The sequence below is a fragment of the Homalodisca vitripennis genome, chromosome 1, assembly GCF_021130785.1.
Source record: "Homalodisca vitripennis isolate AUS2020 chromosome 1, UT_GWSS_2.1, whole genome shotgun sequence".
Taxonomy (NCBI): Eukaryota; Metazoa; Arthropoda; class Insecta; order Hemiptera; family Cicadellidae; genus Homalodisca; species Homalodisca vitripennis.
In genome coordinates, this window is record NC_060207.1 from 160,573,845 (window position 1) to 160,596,340 (window position 22,496).

The window sequence follows — 22,496 nt, forward strand, 5'->3', positions numbered from 1 at the left end:
TGTGCAAAATTTCAAATTTATATAGCTCATTTCATTCTGTAGATGTCTTGTAGAAAGATGACAGACATACAATCATAAAGATAAGAAATTTTTACATCCTCCCAGCAGACAAGACAAATTTCGTTAGTCTACTGAGTGATAGACATCAATGACAGTCACCCAATTTCTATGGTTGGACTTATAGAACCACTAGCTGTTACCCGTGGCTTCACACACAATTTTTAGAACCGAAGTAAAAAGCAATTATGATGTAATATGATGGGAGTCCTACAAACATTTTAAAACGTAAGTAGGCATACATCAGATAGATATTATTTAAGTTCGTGGTAAATAGTATGAGAGTTTAACTTAATTATTATATCATGTTTGGCACTTGTAGGAGCATTTCTGGTTCTAATTAATTATGTACAAAACGTCACAGCTTAATCTGCCTTGTAATCCCGATCAAGAAAACACAAATCTCGGATCACACAGGTCTCGGAAACTTACTTTGGTCAAAAAGCGTATATTTCCAGTCCTTGTCATATATTTCAGGTCTAAGATATTTCCAGTACCATAGTAGAGTTTGCCTTGTTGTTCTGACGAAGAAGAAATATATATACTTACATAGGACCTAGATGCCTACTTCGGTTAAAAAGTGCCTACTTAAGACTGTTTAAATTCACTTTCCTACTATGTCACAGGTTAGCTTGCCATATTGCCTCGATTAAAATACTATATATGTTCGATTACATAGTTCTCGGAAATCTATTTTGGTCAAAATTGTGTTGGCATAGTTGAGTTTGCTAGGACTGAAAAGCCTATTACGACCTAGGGGAAGTCCTACCTACTTCTTATGTCTTCCGGTATAAGGGGGAAATCCTTATTAAGGTTATGCAACATTCCAAAATAATCGTTGTTAAAGTTTTGCATTACACTTGTTTTTTGGACTGTAGCCAGGGAAAGAATGAATCATTAAGGTATGTTAGTATTCATTTCTCTGTTTTTCCGTAAGCCATTGTTAAAATGTAATATCATAATGTCAAGGAAACCCACCAGTTTGAAGTAACTTATGTGAAAACATTCATAACTTTGTTCAAGTTAAGGTTAGGTTGTTAAGGTTAGTTTTATAACAGTATTTAATGCATTAGATGATTTTAATTTGTCACTGGCACAATCTGGAGTAAAATTTATATATTAATGTTTCATTTACTATCTGCATTACACTACCGATCAAGCACTGTTTACTTATTATTGATAAAATTCAAATGTAAACAGATGTTTCAAAAAGTTTGTCGAACTATAGCTGTCAACAGCTGTCAAAATACATTTTGTTCTTATCATGACATCCGAATGTAAACAAACTAATTTTTCAATTTGAATTCGACTTTATTTGGTGAAATGAATGTGTTATGGGTGGTAAAAAGCACTCTAAATGTTAATTCAGACTAAAAGCTATACCTGTTCCAAATTTCAGCACAATCCGTATAGCAGTTTCAGCGTGATTCGAGGACAAACTTCCAACATCCAAACATCCAAATATCCAAACATTCAAACTTTCGCATTTATAATATTAGTGGGATCATAGAACTCATTCTTTTCTATGTAGAAATAAAGTTTCATGCAAAATTGTACCAGTTGAAATCTTTCTCAAGATATCTTGACACATGATTCATTCATTTTTGTTCAGCAAGTTAAGTTTTATAGCAAGTTCCGATAAGCAAGTGAGTGTACTACAAGTAAAAGAGCACTGAAGTCAAATATTGCCACCAGCTTTTAATATTGACTTCCCACTTTATTTTATTTTTACTCTGTGAATAAAAATCTCATATGAATGTACTTGTTTTTTACAAGTCTATTTATTCAGCTAATATCTCATTTCCATCATGTTTACCCATAAGACAAATGTAAAAAAAGAAACAATAAGCATCTTTTAAAAAATTTAATAACAAATTCACTTATCAACTATCATGACTTTAGAGTCTGCCTTTTAATGGGTCTCAAACGAGGAATGTGCTTGGTGGTATCCTTGCTGATAACAGAGGAGTTTCCCATGAATGGCTGCAGAGGAGGTGGTATCAGAACTGAGCCATCGGGCTGCTGGTGTGTCTCAAACAGGGCGATAACCAGACGAGGCACAGCACACGCAGTTCCGTTCACAGTGTGCAAGTGTGTGTCTCCACAGCGTATACCCAGCCTCCGTGACTGATAATCTGTACAGTCACTGCAACTCGATAACTGAAAAATTTGTTCTAACATTTCATAAACAATCTTGAACACAAATAGTACATTTTATTTTTATATTGCTAGTATGTATCAAAGATGAAAGAAAACCTGCGAGAAAGAAACAAGTGACGGAAAATAAAACTTAGAAAAGAATAACTTTGAACTGTAATGTTATTCTTCTATTTCCCCACATCGGGTGAATTAAAAAACCGTAGTAAATTATACGTAACAAAACTTTCACCTACCACACTGTCATAAAAGGTGGCATAAAGAAAGCTCATACACAAAACCTTGACAACCATTACCATACCGAAGCACAAACAAAGCAATCAAGGGAACTCAACTCTTCCAACCCAATTAACTTAACCAAACTTAAGAAAGAAATAATATTTGTTCAAATGTAGCTGGGATTGAAAAAAGCCTTAAGTACCAGTTGTTCTGGTGGCCTTCTTTCTTTTAACCCTCATATATTAAAACCTTAAACACATTTTATGTTTCTATTTTAGCTTGTTGAAAGAATTATGAAAGATACAATTGTTTAAATAACGTTAATACTCACACAAAAGCCTTTTAATTTTTTCATTATAATTTTTATTATTGTTACTAGCTGTTGCCCATGGCACGCAATTTTCAAAATTGAAATCGGTAACCTACTTATGATGTAACATGGTGGAGTCCTATGTTATTTTTCGAACTTAAGTAGGCATACAACAGGTACGTATTATTTCAGCATGCATAGTTAAGGTGATGAGGTTAGGGGAAATTGTGACCCATCTCTGGTTTGAATGAATTATATTTCAATGCAGCTGAGTTTGTCTTGTTGCCCCAATCAAGAAAACATTTAAATAGGCCTAGGACCTACTTCAGTCAAAGTGTTTACTTCCAGCCCTTGTAATCTAATTCCAATCTAAGATATTTCCAGTGTAATAATAGAGTTTACCTTGTTGCCCCGATGAAGAAAATACATATACATATGTAAGTCTTAAAAATGTACTAATATGAAAAAGCATCTTCTTACTCCGGTATAAGGGAAAAACTTTACTAAGTTTATGCAACATTTCAAAATAATCGTTTATAATAGGTTGTTATAAAAGTCTCATTGGTTTTCATACTGTAGCCTGTGAAAGAATGGCTCGTTGATAGTATTTATTCCTTTGTTTTTCCTTAAGCTACAGAAAAAAATGCCATATCACAATGTCAAGGAAGCCAACCAGTTTTAAATATTTTACAAAGTTTTCTTTAATTCGTCACTGGCACAATATGGGGTAATAGTTACATAATAACTTTTCTTTGCTTTATGCGTAAACTACTGATCAAGGACTTTATACTTAATATATTTTTCTAAAATTTAAAAGCAAACAAATATTTCAGCCTTTTTGCCGAACTAACTTTGTTAAGAGTATCAACAGCTGTTTAGTATCAGTTTAATTTGGTTTGTCAAACACAGATATTTAAATTATTTTACCAGATTCTAAAATGTTCCGGAAAACTTTTCTGATCTTTCTCTTTAAGTAAACCTTTCTTCGGATTTCAATAACTATTAAAAAAAGAAAAAGAATTAACCAAATGGTCCAGCCATTCTCCAGAAATCTGAGGGTCAAAAGTAAGAAAAGTTAATTGTTTGATATATCAGACCATAGCATGAAAAGGGTTAAATAGGTTAAATATGACTCACAGCTCTAGACTATTGAATAGTGATGTTGGCCAAAATATTCCCAATGAGAGGGAACTTATGAAACGGGAATATTCATGGAAATATTTCTGTGGCCTGAGAAGATTCCAAAAAATTGGGACATGAAAATGTTTAGATTTTGAATAATTTAACACTTAACTAACAGTTAAAGAATCTTAAAACAAGGTTAACTAAGTAAAGTAATATATTTTAATTCAAGAATTATCATTCCAAGTAACAATTTAATCTGTAAACAATATCCTGGGAATTATAGAACTTAATGGGTTTCAATTACTAAACCATCATTAAAAACTCTGTCATTTAGAAACTAATTATTTTATTTAACAAGTAAATTTTCATTGGAACACTGACCAAACATGACAAACAACATGTCAAACATTTGACTTTTTTTATAAATTCACTGTTTCTTTATGTTTTTTAAATGTAAAATTTGTAATTTTTAGGCTAATAATTGCCAACATTGCTATACTATTTGGTATTGGTATAACAATAGGGGAATTAAAACTTACTATAATATTTACTAATCGTTTGATCTATAAAACATTGAAAAAATTTATAAAAGGGAGATGAAGTCCAGATCCAAAAATCTAAACCTATATCCAAATATTAAAAATGCTCAGTATTTTTCTATTATTTCTGCATATCATTATTTAAACATCTGCTATAAATTAACTACTCTTTGATGAGTTGATGTATTTGCTACCAAACAATATTGATGTTCCAAAACATAATTTTATATTTCACTTATAAATAAATATACAGTGCCTAACGGTTCTTTGAAACCTTATTGTCAATTTTTGTCTCATAGCTGTAAGCATATTTTTTAATTTTATTTTATTTATTTATTTTTTTTAAAGGAGAAGCCACACCGAAATGAGAGTCGATACAGTACAAGGTCGATGGTACTGATAAAAAGTGCAACGGTAACAGACAGGAGTCAAACCTGCGCTATCTCTAACTCAGACTCAAATTCCAACGTCTTAAACGTCTTAATGATATATGTCATTATGTTATGTTTATAACAAAGTGGACAAACCTCAGCCCACATTTCTCGTCCTGGCAACCACGCCTCCACATCATACTTGCGATAGGCCTGAGCTCCCAACTCGTGAGGTGGCATGTCTAAAACCCTAAGGTGTAGGCCAAGGCTGGCAAAATGCCTCTCCTCAAACTCTCTGAACTCTTCAAGTAGTTCGCTTGACTTTTCCGGTTCACTGACGCCAAACATTTCCACTTTGGTAAACTGGTGCACTCTGGAAAAATAAATTAATTTGATGTAAATCACACAATTGTAAACAAGATTAAACAGTTTAAGTGCAAAATATCAAGTGTTATACAACCTCTAACCTGAAGAAACAAAAGACCAAAGTCTTCAGAGCAGCTGTCTGTGAAAATCTTTATTTTATTACTTTTGTATTTAAGATAAAGATGTTCACTTGGTTATTTCATACCAGCAGTGAGCTATGGGGACCACCAATTCCCTAGAAGACTTTAAACCAACAATAACAGCACTAATGGTAACTATTTTAGAAACACTCCATGAGTACCGTACTCTAGTTCACAAGTTTATGTCTTTTTCTTTTAAACTAAGCCACCCTAGGGGGTATAAGAAGCCCAAAGGACTCAGTGAAGGATTATTTAATTGACATGTGATACAGAATATATCTAAAATGCCATCTATCCAACACACATTGATGCAACATTGCTTCATTCTTCAAACCCACACATTTCAACGTCCTTTCTGTTGAAATTTTTACATTCGTTATCCTGGCTATTGTCCTGATCACAATTTTCAGTGTGATGGGATAGAAACGACAATCAAGAGGAGCTACTTTGAATTGTGTCTAATGAGCAGACAGCCTATTCTCTGGCTACATGCTAATCTACCAGCATGAATATGTCTTTATTCTTAGAGTTAGAGTACCAGCTAATACTCTCGTCACAAGCAGTAGACAGCGTCAGGGCCAAAAGGTTGTCCGAGATTCTGACTAGATACTTCTTAATGCACAGGCTCATTATATTACACAATTTGAGAGTCTGGCCATACATATAACCACAAAAGTGTGTTGTCTTCAGCTAAAGAGTTGAAGACTTGACACCTTCATTGTCTTAAAGAAGGAAAAAATATAGACTTGTTTTATGTGAATAAGAAACAACTAATCAAAGAGAGGTGTGGGTTAAAGTAAACTATTTTTAATGGGGAGAGCCAAATAAGATAAGAGTATGGTGGACTATGAAGAGTAGTTTCAGTGACTAACAGTCTTGAGGAGTGCAGAAGAACAAACTGCCGGGGCAACATCGGGGACGTTGAGTTGTTTATTATTGCTTTCTATAGGAGTAGATTAGATTCCTGAAGTATAGCAAAGATCAACTTATTAATGAACAACCCAACTATATCTAGTGGAGATATAGCAAACTAAATAAAACAGTTTTAAGTCAAATGCAGACTACCTAATCAGCGTGTGACTACGCATTCAGACCTGGTAGAGCGTGTTCACAAAGTCAGTGCGTGTGTCTACCCCTAATGGGTTAAAGGAAAATCCTTATAGGATAGGGATACCCCTTGAAAAAACTTTCATTCAACAGTTTTAAGTATTTCTTGATAGTATTCCTTAAAATTTTAATATAGACTACAATAAAAATACATAAGCATTTTAAAGATACACAATATCAAGATATACGGTAGTTATTGATTCTAAATCATTTAATAACTATTTTGTTGATATAGTTACAGTGTTGGATTTTAAAAGTATAAATATTGTACAATAGTGTATTTGATAATTTTGCCTTAGAATTTATGAATAATTTTATCATAGATCGTAATATAGATTGTAACATTTTTAAGTGGCAAGGAATCAAAGTTTTAGATGTGTTAAATATTGTATCATTTTAAGCTCTTCTTGTAGTCAAGATTACTAAGGGTTTTCAAATTATGCCATAAGGGAGATTATTCTTAAATTGTAGAACCAATGAAAACATTGTGTAATATGATTTTAAAGTAAGGTATTTACCACAAAATCACTACATTTTAAAGTGGCTCCCAATTTATAAAAATAGGGGATAAAATGAGTCCATCTAGTTAGAGACCATTCTCTCTAGTGCCAAATTTTAGTATACAAATACAAACTATACAAAAAGTTGTCTTTTACTGTGAGGAGCAATTTTGTTTTATACCTGAAAGAAATGCTGTACAAGCAGTTGCAAATATTGTCAATACAGTTTTGATGAACTTCGAATACAAATTGACATCATCTGCAATCCTGATCAATTTGACTGTAAATGCCATAAGTTACTATTAGTTAAACTATTTGCTTATGGAGTCAGATACATTGAACTTAAACTATTTGCATCCTATTTAAAGGAGAGGAAACAAATGGTTGTTCAACACAGAGATAAGCCTGATTTAGAAAATACTGTAATTGGTGTGACACATGGATCTGTTCTTGGATCTTTCCTATTAGTAATTGCAATGAATTATTTTCCATTTAATGTACCTTGTTCATCAGTACTGCATGCAGATGTACGGCAGTTATAAATTATAAGAAAAGTCTAGAAAAACCTATTCCAAATGACAATCATGCATTAAATTACAGCCTTTGCTGATTTTTTAAACTTTCACATGTTAAATATAGAGCAAAGTCATTTTTTAACATTTGTTGGAAAAAAATGGCTACTATAGCTTTTTAAGAATATATAAAAAAATGTTAATATCACCTGTATATTCCTCTCTCATCAGATGTTCTAGAGGTCTCAGCTCGAAAACATCTGCTAACAGCAGCCAGACGCAGTGGTAACTCATCTTGAGACAACTCTTTGTTCATCAAGTAACCTGCCAGAGCCATCTCTGCCGTGCCTGACAAACATTTGTCATTCTCATAATGTTCAGGACTTAAACTATACACCTGTAAATCATTGAAGTAAATTATATTTTTTAAATCCAATTTATAATCAAATAATGTTCAGATTAACTTACAATAAATTATGAATATTTATTTAAGACAAATGGTATGTGATACAAGGAATATTGAATACTATAAATTGATTGCTCACATACCAATCAATATATAGGGTGTCATATTGAGGACTTTATAGTCCTAACTTCGCCTCTAATAAAGTCATTTTTCATTTCATTTCATTTTACCACATCTGCCATATTCTGCACCCTGATAGCTTAAAGCTAATTACTCTCTGACTATTCTGATGAAATAAAATAGGTCACTTGAGCATCAATCTAGAGTATGAACAAGTCTTTTCTAAATTGTCCTCCTGTGAAACTCAAAGGCTTTTTGTTTATTACATATGAGAGAAGCTAGTAAATAACTTTAAATATATAACTTACCGCATTCTTCATTTAATACAGCATTCTGGACCCATTTTTTTTTTTTTTTTTTTTTGTAATGATGCTGTAAAAAAGGCAATAGCTTAAAATTTAATTTCAATTAAGATTGAATCACAAAAAGTACTTTCTCTGCCAGCACTCGAACCCAGATTTCTCATTTCTCAAGTGAGCATGCTACCACTATAACACAGAGCACTTACTTTTTACGATTATTTGACTGTTTCTGTCATATGTGTTTAAATAACCAAAGTAACATATGATTGATAACAAATTTATTTTTATCCAGACCGGTAACGAGATTGGCGTTATTGACCTATTGCAATTGACCTCTTAAACAAAACAATGTAAGGTTTAGGGAATGAAAATGACAAATAATGAATTTTTGTGAACATTAAAAGTAGCACTACTTTTCTAGAAAGATAAGAAGGAATTTATGGTTAGGTAAATTTACAATATTTGTTTCTTTTGTTAGTTTCTTTTCCTAGCTAACAGTAATGCCAGGTGTATTTGTGATCAGACCGTCTAGAATTTGATACTTTAGTGATAGGTACTACCTCAAGGTAAGTTTTTCGTATGTCACAATCAGCGCGGAACAGCATCTAAGGTGCTGCCGTAGTCCTTACTGATGACCGGAGGCACTTGTGTCAGGGTTAGGCTGACATGAACTTTTAGTCTTAGAGGGTATAATTTAACAAAACATCTTTTATTTGGGTTGAATTCCCCTGACTTCAGCATTATTGTTATTTGACATATCCAATGATGAAGAAACCAATACGCGGTTGATTCACAATTATAATAAGATCACGTGATGCTCATAGAACAATGAAATATTACTGTGTTTGAGAAAATTAGTTCCAGTTTTAATGTTGTATAACTTCGTTATTTGACTTCTGCATCCCTTGAAACCTTATATTGTTTTGTTCAGGAGGATGATAGCAATATGTTAATAATGCGAAACTCGTCTTTGCCACTTCGATCGTTACGTTCACAATTACCACTCTTTCTCTCTGTCTACAAGAATGAATGAACATCTTAGATCAAAAAGTGCATTTAATGAATTAAAGGTTTGTTCTATTGTAACTTACTTGACTTCTTGTTCCCTGCGTTTCCATTCCACAACTTTCAATGATGGCTCTATCTAAGATATCTGGTACAGACACTGCTTGAAATCCATTATCGAGCAATTTACTCAAGGAATATTTTATTAACGCTGATTCCATTTCAGCAAGCTGACCAGTAAAAAAGTAACTTCTGTGACCTGTAAAGTTGCTAAGATCATTTCTTAATAAGTTTAATTTTTTGGTAATAGTATGAAATTCATTAGGCTTGAAGTTAAAATGTTTCTTATCACCTAAAAACTTCACAATATGTGGCATTTCACCATAGTTCATAACTTCAGGATGAGTTCTATTTGGTATTTTAAGCATTTCTTTTGTTAATGAACATTTAATTGATGGATTATCTGGCTGTAATCTTAGTTCATCATGAAGTTGTAGTACCTTGTTAATGTCACCTACGCCTTTTCTATTAATAATATTTGTATTGATTTCTTCTTTATTATTGGAATTACACAGATACAATTCATCCAATTGTGGAGAGGGAAAGCAGTAATCTTCTGTATGTCTATTAGGCCTAGAACAGCACTTAAACATTCCAAATCTTCTACAGTTATAATTTATTACCTGTTTATACATAAATAGTTCAACTGAATAATAACTTTTTTGGTAAAGTGTTAACAAAAACATAGTAGCAGACAAACAAACGTCTATTTTTATTTTAAGTATCTAATCTACATTACACAGTTTCCAATCTGAACCTATACCTATAGGATCATTGAAGTCTGAACTGTAACCAGTTACAAATGTATTTCCAAAGAACTCAAACACTGTAGAAAAAAATACATACACGATAATACAATTTTACAACTCTTGTAGGTCTGCGAAAATTGTAGAATTCATTATTACACAAGTAGGCCAACACTACACCAAATTATTTTTAAGTATCAACAATCAAACATAACCTAACTTCCACTTTTTTTTATTAAAACACTACACTACACTGGCTCTGTGGTTGTGGTTCTATAGGTTCTAGAATCAGACTTTCTAGTAGCAATCAAATGATCTACATAACGTTACCTATAAAAGCACAGCAGGCTGTTATCTGTAGTACACTTTTTTTATACTTCCAGCACTTAAAAGTGTTTACCAGATAAATTACAGTATTACACTATGAGGAAAAAATTAGATTTTTTTACATTTTGACAATTGACCGGCTTTAGATTTTGTTCCCGTAACTTCAAGATACGTTGTTATTGGCACTTTGGCGTACCAGTGTCATAATGTTACAATACATTTATACTATTCGAAATAAGTTTCACATAGACCTTTTAACGATGAATAAAAATGGGTTCATTTCCATGAATATTGCAATGTCAATTTTACTCGCCAAATCAATTAGAGCGTTTCAGAATGCTGGGAATTAGCTCTTCAATTCAAAACTCCTTTGCCTAACATAACTATATTTATGAAGTTTTAAAAATATATATTCTGTGGGCTACTTTCTTTCTTAACGACTTTACAATTTTAAAATACGTATTCTCATTGTCTCGTCAGACCCTCTTCTCCTAGATTACACAATATTTTATGGACTAAGTGTCTCAGATGTAATTAGTTCAGTTTGTGCTATGTCGCCAGCTTTTTTTATCTCTTCCAACGAACATAACTCCAGATTTCAGGAGTGAAGTCTGTACAGTAACAGCATCACATTAAGACGCTGCATAAGGGGAAGGTGAACTGGAACTAAACTCAACATTCACAACTGCTTCGACCTTGAAAAATATAACAGACTTTTAAAATATGTGTTAAGCTATAAAGAGTTTGTATTTTTTTAGTTTTTGCGCAATAATACAATTCATAACGACTTGGTATAAGCGTTCAAAATAGACAGTCTTCATTCAACAAATGACAAAAAATTTAGCTCAACGTCAATAAATATTACCACTAATGTCAAAAATCCAAGTAATGTAATCTTTTACAGGTCTGCTATTACAAATATGAAATTAAAGGCCGATTTCACACAAGCGACAAACCTGCAAAGTGCAAACAACGGATAAGCATTGGTATTTTTACACGGAGTGGCCGACTTTGACATCAAGCGCCAAAGTGCCAAAATTACGCTCCACGAGTGCATGGCCCAGGCACTTTTGGCGCATGGTACCGGTTTACTCGTCTCAACTTAGCTTGAATACATATATCCATTGTTTTAGTTCTGATGATATTGACATTGTTATTGCAAAAAATGTGCGACTTTCACACCGAACGACTTGTAATAGAAATAGTGTAGGTCCAAGTTGTTGAATCAAGAAACAAGCTAATTTTCCACCACTTTTCTTTTAATGATCTTTTGGATACACTGTAATAATTAATCATATTTATAACATCTTCCCTAAGCTTTGAGGACATCCCAACACTATTTTGTGTCGTCTTATAGCTTGGAACAGCGAAGCATTATAAAAAATAAACACTTTTCTTTATCCATGTTTTGAAAGAGACGATTGTTGAATGAGGCTGGGAAGGGAAACTGGGATCTCAGTAGAAGGCCGAAACTTTTGTTAGTCATCTGAAAGGGATCCCAAATTTCGCTTCCAAAGCCAACAGCGTTTTCCAGCAATTCATCAACATTTTATGCCTCGTGTGAAATTGGTCTATAAAAGCCGATGATGTACTGGTTTAAGGCTGGTGATAAAAAAATTACGATACATATGGGAGTTATTGTTGAAACATTGCTCAATCTTTTAATACATGAGTTAGCGAAATAGTGTTTTAATTGTGCGTTTTTTTTAGGTACGGGAGACAGTTTTCAGACTAGAGTAGCGCAGGTTCAAATTCTTTCTGTGACCGTTACACTGTTTGTCATTAACTTCGACCTTGTACCACGGGCTTCCATTAGGTAAACTATGCGGCCTCCTAGGGCGGAAAAAGGAAGAACAGTGGTAAAAGTTTGAATAAATTACTGATGAAAAAGTTACATGAAACTGGCTTGTTACTTTGAAACCAGATTTTAATCAGGCTAAACATTATATAAAACATTAATATAAAATTTAATTATTATGTATTGTTAAATATAAATTATTATATTTAATTAAATTGTGTTATTATATATAGTCTTAAACATTATATAAAGGTATAAGAGATCTATTTATCTACTCTCTATGTGTCAGTGACGACAGCGAAAGCCCTTTCTACTGAATCGCAAAAGAATACATTTTTGTTTGATTGATCATTTGAGATTAACATGAAATATCCCGTTGCTCCTGTAATTACAGTCTCGTACGTAACACCTTGGTAGTGCTGTTTTTGTTATTGCGTTGAGTGATCCTGACCTTGCAAGCAGCTGGCGACCCGGTCTCTGAAGGTGGTTCGGAAGTCACATTTTAAGCCGTTGGTCCCCAAGTTAAGTTAGGACTTCTTAGCCTGTTGACACAAGATCTTTAACCTCTTCCTATTTTCCGTGTGGGGAAGGGAGATCCATCGAATTGGTGATGGGGAGCGGCAAAAGGGTGGTTTAACTCTCCTTCTTATTGCGTTTGATAAATTCATTGTACAAACTGGTGACAAAAAAAATACAATACATATGGCAATTATTGTTGTTGAAACAGCGCTCAATCTTTTAATAAATGAGATAGCAAAACAGAGAGATGTACAAAAACGTCGCCTCAACTCAAGCACTGAATATGTGTCGAATTATGAAATTCACGTATATGGCTACTTTAACAAATATATTAAGAAAATATGTGACACAGTACATTATAATTCATAATTTGGATTTTTGACAAGTATTTTGGAAATTATACCGTTATACCAGTAACTCTATAACCATCAAACATCATCACCGCTTAGAATTAGATATCACTGCCCAAATATATATTTTTGTACAAAGCGCGATCATAAATAATATTGTAACTAGTTATGAGTATAAACTCTGTAATACTGTTGTGAACCATCAATTGGTTTATGTGCGTTACTGACATGCTTACCGCGTCTTACCGGTGTTATTCTTTTGGCTACACCCACGACGCTGTCATCTTTAAGTTGCATTCAAATTATAGTTCGACATTGCACTTTTTTATATAACAATGTGTGCGTGCTTTTTGTTATAAGAATACTTACGTTGGTATAGAGTCATGTTATGTTGTTTAACCTGATAGTGCAAAAGATCCGTTCTAGTTCTAGTTGTCATAGTAACTAGGTAACCACTAAAATAACAATAATGATCATTTGATAATGCCGTTGGCATTTTTGTTTCTTATAGTTATGTTAACTAAGTGTAAAGGCAAGTGGAATTTACCTTAAGATAAATTACTTAGCCAAAAACGTATTTTTACCGAAGTATCTACAAATGATATGAAAGTAAAATGTCACAATATAGATATTACAATTTGGTGTTAATTCCTGAATCATTATAAAAAATATAAAACAGATGATTTTACAAGATTTATTTTTATATATTTTAATTTATGTATAAATTGTAAATAGTGTATTTACTTAATGTAAAACTTAAGACTTACAATGTACAACTTAAAATGTGTAACAAGTCTGTATTCATATGGTACTATTTTAAGTATTGTAGGCAATCTGGAATAGTGTAATTGTAAATACATAATATGTTTTAGGCTTCAATGAAATCCCTAACAATATTTTTTTAAGAAAAGTACACAATGGCAATTTTACTATTTATATAGTTGCTTATAAAATTTATGGACTCATATTTAGTTTAAATATAAAATATAATGTAAGTATTCTCATTAAGAACCATAGAACGGCAATTCTTTACAATCACTGTATTTTAACACTAATCGAATTACAATCAATCACAGATTATATATAATCTGTATCTATATTCTTGTACATATGCTGCAAAGTAATGTTGTAAAAAGAGGAAACATACTAACCAAATGCCAGAAATGCAAAGAAAGAAACTGGTAGTCAAACGGACTGAAACAAAGCTTCGTGACCATCAATGATGATGGTGAATGAAAAACATCCTTTGAAATAAGATCAATAACAGACCAAATGTAAATTCCCTTTGTATAAATACTTAGGTAGTACAAGAAGCTACTATACTGTACCATCTAGTATGTTACAGAGTAAGGTTGTAGTAAGAGGAAAACACAAATCAAGTGTCAGAAACGCACAAAGACAAGATTTGTGATATTGTAAACCTTTATACTATGAGATATTTCTTCTGAGTAAAAATAAAAAATACTAGGATTTTTAGGGGTGGTATCCAGAATTATGACATTTTTAGCAGTTCACGTACAGTAATTATAAAATGTCATAACTTTGTTATTTATTGGCCAATTTATATTAACATTTTATATACTTTGATAATTTTTAACGTCCATGCTGAAAGAAGTAGACCTAAAATCTCCCAGAATCAATGAAACCAAGCAACAACACTAAAATAACTTTATTTTCAATATATCTACCAATTTTCATCATGTTTCTACAAAAATAAAATTATCAATTTTTTTAAATTGATGTCCGGCCTTATTGATTGTTAACTGTTGATAATACTACTTATTGCTCAGCAGTATTTATGAATTATATATAATGTTTAACAGAAATAACATTTATTTTCAATATAAACTGATTTATGATATGTTTGGAAATGCTGAAAAATTTTAATATGTAAATTTTTCTTAAACATCTGGTAAACTGGACATTGGTACTTAGTACAGTTCTTAAAACGTTCATTTACCTGAACATTGGTACTGAAAGGGTTCAAGTTTAGTAAGATCTTCAGTCAGATTAGCTTAAGCTAGGTAATTTCGAGTATTATAAATGAAAGTTACATAAAATATGTCTATTTTCTCGGATTAATCAATCAGTTTTAGTACATAGTTGAAATTTGTTCAGGATCTGTAGAATGTTCACCATTACACACTTTGCCAATCATTAAAAAAATGGGCAAGGTATCAATTAAAAAATGAAGTGAGAATCTGACTTTAGGACATCCTGGATAGCAGCAGTATGCGTCCACTGCAGTTAACATGTTAAGTGTTGGTCCTTACATACTTTTTCCGGTTTAATGTATCAGCTCGCCCCTGATTAAATCACATTAATGATTAAATTCTAAATAAGTGACAGCACTGTAATAATATTAATTCCATAGTTTTTAAAATGTAATTTATTCTAAAGATATATAAATAGTATTTGAATGTTTTAGATGGAAAACTACTCTGTAACTGGAAGAATAGGAGAGGGAGCACATGGGCAAGTATTACGTGGTGTGCAGCTGAAAACTGGAATGGAAGTTGCTCTTAAGAAAGTCTTACTGAAGAAACTTGATGAAGGAATTCCGAATTCTGTAATAAGAGAGATAAAAACTCTTCAGGAAGTGGACTGTAAATATGTAAGAGATATAAATGTAAAGAGTAGCTAAGTAAAATATGAAAATCCTTAACTTTTGACTATCTTTATTTCATTGTTACTATACCTAATTGTATTTATTGTAGAGAGGGGATAAGACTTTCTAACTAAACATTATAGTTTTGGTGCATTTAAATTAAAAATTTATTTTTAAGTAGAGCAACATTAATTATAATTATTTTCATTCCGTAGTATTGTTGTAACAAACTAATATATGTATATATATATATATATATATATATATATATATATATATATATATATATATACATACATACATGTATGTACATATAGTTATATATTGCATTACAAAAAGAACAATTTAAATATATACTACAATGTTGACTAGGACGTTAAATAATGAACTTCCTCTTTCATTACCCAACTCAATAACTCATCTGCTTTAACATCCCAATATGCTTAAAAATATCTTATTTGCCTTTCCTATAATAATTTTCATTTCATGTGACACTTATGAAGTGCTTCCAATCTCTGTGAAAGTACATCCTCTTAATAAAACCTTTAGTACTAACATAGTATTCAAATTATTCGTGATTATATATTCTACCCCCACTTTATAAATATCCACAAAGAGAATTACTCCACTGAAACCAGTAAATACTGTCTATGTACAAGCATCAAATGTTGATTCAGGTAATGAAGTTAGTGGACTACTTCCCTCATGGTGTGGGGTTTGTGTTGGTGTTTGACTTGATGCCCTCTGGCCTGTGGGAGGTCATCCATGACGTGGAGAATCCTGTTACTGAGCCTCACATCAAGACTTACATGCACATGTTACTGTCAGGAGTCGACTACCTTCACTCACACAACATCATGCATCGGGTAAACTCACAATTAACTATGGTGTAACAATTAGTAGTACACAATATATCTGTAGTGGCACACCCTTTTAGATTGCTCATGTCTTTTTTAAGTTTATTTTACCGCAAAAAATGCTCCAAACGTGACTGTTATTAGTGAAAATACTGATTATTCCTCGTTGCATATTAATTTTTTTCTTAATAAACTTCTTCAAAAGATATCTAACATGACATTAAATGTACAATATATGTGGCACAGTTTAAGAGTGTATATTGATTTTGAGTTTCGTGTCTTTAGGATTTATAACTTAAAAAATAATTAACTCAGAGAATAAAAATGTATTATGTATTTATTAACCAGCCAATCGATTTCGAATAAATCTGAGCAGATAAATTTCATATTATTGTAATAAATTCCTAAAATGTTTAATAGTTGTCTCGGGTAACTCAAGGGATAGTATGATGACTTTAACAAAATATTTCCCCAAAGTCTCTGAATGTTCATAGCACTTACTAGCATATACTAGTCAAAGTGGACAGAGGATGGTTCTCTCTCACATCCTTACTAAAACACTAAAAAGTCCACCACCTCGAACACTCACCCTCCACAGTAAACTGGACATATTGAACAAATTATCCTTTTATGCTAATATTTTGGAATTTTTGGTCAGTTATATACCATTCCTACACAACCTTTAAGTTGCCCAGATGTGACAGCATCGATTTGCTGTAGCCAATGTAGGTTCTACAGGCAGTTACAAAAAAGCCAGAGTGAACCGTCTTGGAGTAATATTGAATTATATTCAGATTTAATAAATAAATAAATCTTTATTTGTCGTTCAAATTCTTACAATCATTGACAATGTCATATTGCAGCCTAGGGTATGGTCAAAATAATTTAAACTTAAACTAACATTAAAAAAAGAAAGAAAAAAACAGTGCTTTAGTAACATAAATTAGTCAGTGAAGGTTAATTTAAAATATTTCCCCACAGATTACTTTTCTAAGGTGTGTCTATACTGTGAATCAGTCAGTTCTCCTGTGGTAAAGATATAAATGCATTATGGTTTTAAGAAGTTCATCTAGCATGAACCAATAATAACAAAAGTACCCATTCCTGTCCCCCTTACTTTTTATTTCCACCATCTTGTTTCTGTCTGCCGTGACGATTGCCATTTGCTAGTGGCCTCTGGTCAGTCGTAGGTGGTTGGAAGACGAATGCAGACATATTGTGACCTGTATTCTGTAGTTCAGTTTTAATGATATAGTTTTTTATTAAGTGCATGTTTTTAGAGTTAGTGAAGTTGACACACAACATGGTGGTTGTGATTCCTGACTTAGGTGTGCCACAACGCTTTGGTATGATTTGTTTATTTTAACCTAGTTTGTAATTATGTATTAGGTTAGTTATTTACCTGAAGAAGAGATCAGATTGCAGATCTCGAAATGTAGTGTTACTGATTTCTTGTTTCACTGAACAATGGCAAATGTCCGGAAAAATCCTGTTTCCTTCACAATCCTTCCATTGTCAAAAATAAACTTCAAACTTCGTCAAGAATAAATGCATATTGTATTAAAAAATGTCAATGTTTCATGAAACATTTGTAAAAAATGAGACATGTTGCTTAGGGTTACTGATGGGATTCCAATTAATAAAATTGGACAGAAGGAAACAAAATTTTATTGGACTATGGTGCAGGACCTGAAGCCAGCTAACTTGCTGATAAGCTCGACTGGAGAGCTGCGTATTGCGGACCTGGGTCTGGGGAGGATCATATGCTCCGACCGACCGTATACTCACCAGGTGGCTACCAGATGGTACCGACCCCCAGAACTGCTGTATGGAGCCCGCAACTACACCAGCTCTGTAGACATCTGGGCTGTGGGCTGCATACTAGCTGAGATGTATAATAAGTCTCCTCTTTTCCCTGTAAGTCCTATCACTAAAGTTTTTCTAATACACATCTAACAACAACAGGTTTTTATGAGTACCAATATTAAAAGTTTATAGTCCATTTACAAATTTGTAAATACATTCATAATTATTACTTGATTTCAGTTTTTATGAATAACTCTTCATCACAATATTCAAAATATACAATAGACATAGTGTTTTATTGTACTTCAATGACATAAATAATATATTTTGTTGCAAATAATTAGTAATATGAAGAGAACTGCAAACATATCAAGCATTATCCTTTATCTTTGTTGTACAGGGTGAGAGTGATATAGAGCAGCTGGCTCTGGTAATCAGAGGGTTGGGAACTCCCAGTTGGCGAGGGATCACTTCTCTACCTGACTACAACAAGATATCATTCCCTCCCGCCAGACCTCAACCCTGGGATACACTGGTGCCCGATGTAGAGCCGTCTGTGCTGCAAATCGTTAGTGCCCTGGTAACCTACGACCCGAGTAGTAGACTTACAGCAAGACAGGTAATGAATTTACATCTGATCTTAAGTGCATTAAAATCTGAAAACAAAAATGAATTAGCATTTAATTTATATAATAGAGAAATTTTCAGATTATTTTAAATCCCTTTATCTTGTTGGCTGATGGCTTTACTTAAGTGTTTAATGGTTGATTTTAAATGTGTTAATGTAAAAAGAGATGACTTGCAAAGATATGAATTATTAGTTATTATTTACACTTTTAAATCTCCCATTTTAACTATCTCATAAACTAGAACAACTTGTCTCAATATCTTCTTTAGGGGTACTTTATTGGTTTCATAAAAATATATATTAGGATATTATACATTGAAAATGAGCTCTCGTCTCTTGAACTGTGTTTTTCCAAATAATCAGGTTAAGTTAAGCTTATTAAGTTGATAAAACACCAGCCTCATTCAATATATTCTTTAGGCATTGAATCACAACTACTTCTACACACAGCCATTGCCTTGTCCGCTATACGAGATGCCTAGACCTCCATCAGACCATCGTCAGCGTCTCAGGCCTGCAGAGCTCAGAGTAGACAAGCCACCCTCGGAGCTGTTCAGAGATCTCGACAAGCTAGTTAATGGTTAACTGGACGAGTTTTATTTATTTGTCTTATGCATAGCAATGAATGTTATAAAATTTATCTATGTTCAACTCTTTTTTTGAAGTTTCCTTACATCCAACCAATTTTTATAAAGATGTAAGCCACTGTAGATGGCTGGTTATCTTCAGTAATCCTCCAAGTGTTGCCTAATCTACTCCTTGGTGGTACGTGTATTTGAGTGAACTTTAAAAGTTACATCTAAAAACATCTACAATAGTTTTTACTACTACAAGAATGAATATGAATTATTGCAAAGTTCAACAAATAAAGCTCAAATTTTAAGAATATTTTGTTTACTTTCCTTATATTGTATAGATTGTGGTCTTTTTGGAAATATTAAAAAGTGTTAGTTTTTGTCAAAGCCAAAAGCTTTGCAAATATACTGAACACAAATAAACAGTCATTGATGAAAATTGCAATTTTATAGATACATTGGTTTACTTACAGTATAAAAGGTCTGTTCAAAAAGTAATGGGAAACTTCCATTTTTGAAAGAAACATCTATTTATTCGTTTACATTAATACTCAAAATTTGTTGTCACCTTAACTTTTGCAACGATCCACTTTTAATGTCAATTATGCTTGCAAAACGACGGCCCTTTAACATTTTCTTTATTTTTGTAAATAAAAAAACACAGAGCCATATCTGGAGAATATGGAAGTTAGGGCATCATTACAGTACTGTTTTTCATCTGAAATTCATGAACAAACAATAAAGTGTGGGCAGTTGCATTGTCATGGTCCAAAATCCATGAATTGTTTTACCACAAGTCCAGGTGATTTTCAGAGATCTCCTGGCAAATGGTGTTGAACTTGCAAGTATTACTCTTTACTGACCATTTGACCTTGTGGCAAGAATTCATTATGCCATTAATATCGAAGAATACAGTGAGCATAACCTTCACGTTTTACTTCACTTGTTGAATCTTTTTTGGTCTTGGCGATCCAGAATGCCTCTACTGGGATGATTGAGCCTTAGTTTCGACATCATATCCATAAACCCATGTTTCGTCACTTGTTATGACACTTTTCAGTAATCCTGCATCGTCGTTGACGTCATTTAGTGATTCCTGAGCAACTTCCATTCGCCGCTGTTTTTGTTAAACATTTGACAATTTTGGAACACATTTTGCGGTCACATGTTTCTTACCCAAAACATTAAAAAAATTTCATGGCATAAGCCAATTGATATTATGCCAACATAATCAGCGACTTCTCTGATCATAATACGGTGATCGTTCTTAACTATTTCTTCCAATATTTCATGTTTTTATCGGTTGTTGATGTGCTAGGGCGTTTGTCATCCTCAATGTCTTCACGGTCTTGTTAACATTTCCCACACTTTATTCCATTTTTCACACCAAATTTGATACAAATTCAATGATTTTTGTTGTAACAAATTAAAATTTCTGACTTCATAAAACACATCTAACATCAGCAGCATGAGTACCAATATACGAAAAATCTTGAAAGTTGGACTCTCCAAACCCGCAAACTTAAAAATTTCTGTTTCTTTTTGAACACAAGTAACGTTCTTATATAAATATTTAGAGCCATTACAATACACTTATTTAAATATGTACGAAAAACCTAATCTTCATTATTTTGTATAAATAGCAATAGCTTAATTTCAAGAAAGTCTGATGATCAAAAAGTAATTTATTGTTACGCCAGGACTAAAACAGAAAAGAGCCGGATGTATAACCGAATTGAGTCAAATATTTGTGTTTTTTGAATGGAACTACAGTATACGATTATTTCCCCCAGCAAATAGCTTTTTGAAAAGAATGTCTTAATGAAAAAATTTTTATTGTTACTATTACAGGCTTATTTTTTATAATAATTTACTTCAATAATTCAATACACTTACATAAATGATTATAATAGTTATTAAAACTTTCAAATAATTGTAGAGAACTTGCAATTTTTATAGAGAGTGATGAATGGAAATATATTTAATTATTAAAGTCATTTAAACATGCCCCATTAAATAACTGTTCTAAAAAAGAAGAACTCTGTACTATCACATACAAATCTAAAGGTAGCTCTCTACTTGAGTGTGTACTTCACTCAATCACATAAAATACTACTGAAACGATTGTACTAAAATTTTACACGGACATTCTTATGGTCCCTGGTTAACATATGGGCCTATTCCTATTTCGAAAATCTATGCTCCACTCATGTTGAAAACTCCCTTTTAACTTAATCAGCAGATAGTAAATGTTTGTTGTTATTCATATGTCAGTCAGTTACACTTTACAAATATCATTTTACGTGCAGAAGCTTTTCTTGGTCTGGGTGTTTTTTATTGAGATTTCAAGCCACTACAGAAAAATGCCATGACATCAAAAGTGTATTAACTGAAAAGCTGAGAACTCCAACTTTAGTCTCCCTTTAAACTTAAGATTTTTCAACACTGACCTAAAATAGTTCATTTTTACTGTTGGAGCTTCTCAATTAAATATAAAAAATTATTGGAGAGAAATTTCAAGGTACTCTAAAAAAGAAAGTATCACTCTCTGACTTCAGGGCCACGTTTTAAAACTTAAATCTAAAATGGTCAAGAGATTGAAATATCTTTCAGTGACTATCACTTATCTCAGGATTGTTTATAATGTTGTTTAAAAAGATTATGCTCATGGGTCCATGTTTTTTCAAAACAAAATGTGCTATATAAGGGGGTATCCAAAAGTTCCTGGAATAGCTCTGCTGTGGGCGAGGCTTGTGCAGCACAAGCTTCTGCCATGAGGTATTAGTAGCGCAACTCAACAAAATATCAGTGCCACCTGGATTGTCAACCTGGCTTTTTCTGTTCTGCTGAAGTAACAGTTTTTGTTTTGTGTTATTTCTCTTATGATGGCAAGATTGAATGAACAGTGTGCAGCTGTGAAATTTTGTTTTTATAAACATAGTGTTCTAAACCATTGAACTGTTCAGATATTTCTTTTAACTTTTTC

The 22,496-nt window shown here is 32.5% G+C and overlaps 2 protein-coding genes across 3 annotated transcripts; one reads left to right on the forward strand and one right to left on the reverse strand.

Moving 5' to 3' along the window:
* Window positions 1-1,906: 1,906 nt before the first annotated feature.
* Window positions 1,907-10,355, reverse strand: LOC124375218 (serine--tRNA ligase, mitochondrial). 2 transcript variants are annotated; one of them, XM_046833339.1, is made up of 4 exons: window positions 9,323-10,355; window positions 7,613-7,800; window positions 4,935-5,151; window positions 1,907-2,217 (listed from the first exon to the last, which is right to left on the reverse strand). In XM_046833339.1, the coding sequence occupies exons 1-4, from the start codon at window positions 9,980-9,982 to the stop codon at window positions 1,948-1,950; spliced, it is 1,335 nt and encodes a 444-aa protein (XP_046689295.1). In that variant the 5' UTR covers window positions 9,983-10,355; the 3' UTR covers window positions 1,907-1,947. The 2 variants fall into 2 exon arrangements, with proteins under 2 accessions (XP_046689295.1, XP_046689296.1); XM_046833340.1 differs by having other exon boundaries at window positions 7,613-7,751; window positions 9,323-9,457.
* A 3,101-nt stretch (window positions 10,356-13,456) lies between these two features.
* Window positions 13,457-19,823, forward strand: LOC124355661 (cyclin-dependent kinase 20-like). The gene is made up of 6 exons (XM_046806826.1): window positions 13,457-13,568; window positions 15,465-15,650; window positions 16,322-16,510; window positions 18,188-18,418; window positions 18,708-18,926; window positions 19,356-19,823. Exons 2-6 carry the CDS (start codon window positions 15,465-15,467, stop codon window positions 19,518-19,520), a joined length of 990 nt encoding a protein of 329 aa, XP_046662782.1. The 5' UTR covers window positions 13,457-13,568; the 3' UTR covers window positions 19,521-19,823.
* The last annotated feature ends 2,673 nt before the right edge of the window (window positions 19,824-22,496 follow it).

Bases quoted from the DNA above. Each gene is read 5' to 3' on its own strand.
- LOC124375218 (XM_046833339.1), bottom strand. From the start codon at position 9,982: ATGTTTTTGTTAACACTTTACCAAAAAAGTTATTATTCAGTTGAACTA. The intron at 7,801-9,322 runs GTAAGTTACAAT...AATGATTTACAG, and splicing joins CGCAGGGAACAAGAAGTCAA to GTGTATAGTTTAAGTCCTGA. The intron at 2,218-4,934 runs GTTTGTCCACTT...CAAATTTTTCAG, and splicing joins GACGAGAAATGTGGGCTGAG to TTATCGAGTTGCAGTGACTG.
- LOC124355661 (XM_046806826.1), top strand. From the start codon at position 15,465: ATGGAAAACTACTCTGTAACTGGAAGAATAGGAGAGGGAGCACATGGG. The intron at 15,651-16,321 runs GTAAGAGATATA...ATGTTGATTCAG, and splicing joins AGGAAGTGGACTGTAAATAT to GTAATGAAGTTAGTGGACTA. The intron at 18,419-18,707 runs GTAAGTCCTATC...TTTGTTGTACAG, and splicing joins ATAAGTCTCCTCTTTTCCCT to GGTGAGAGTGATATAGAGCA.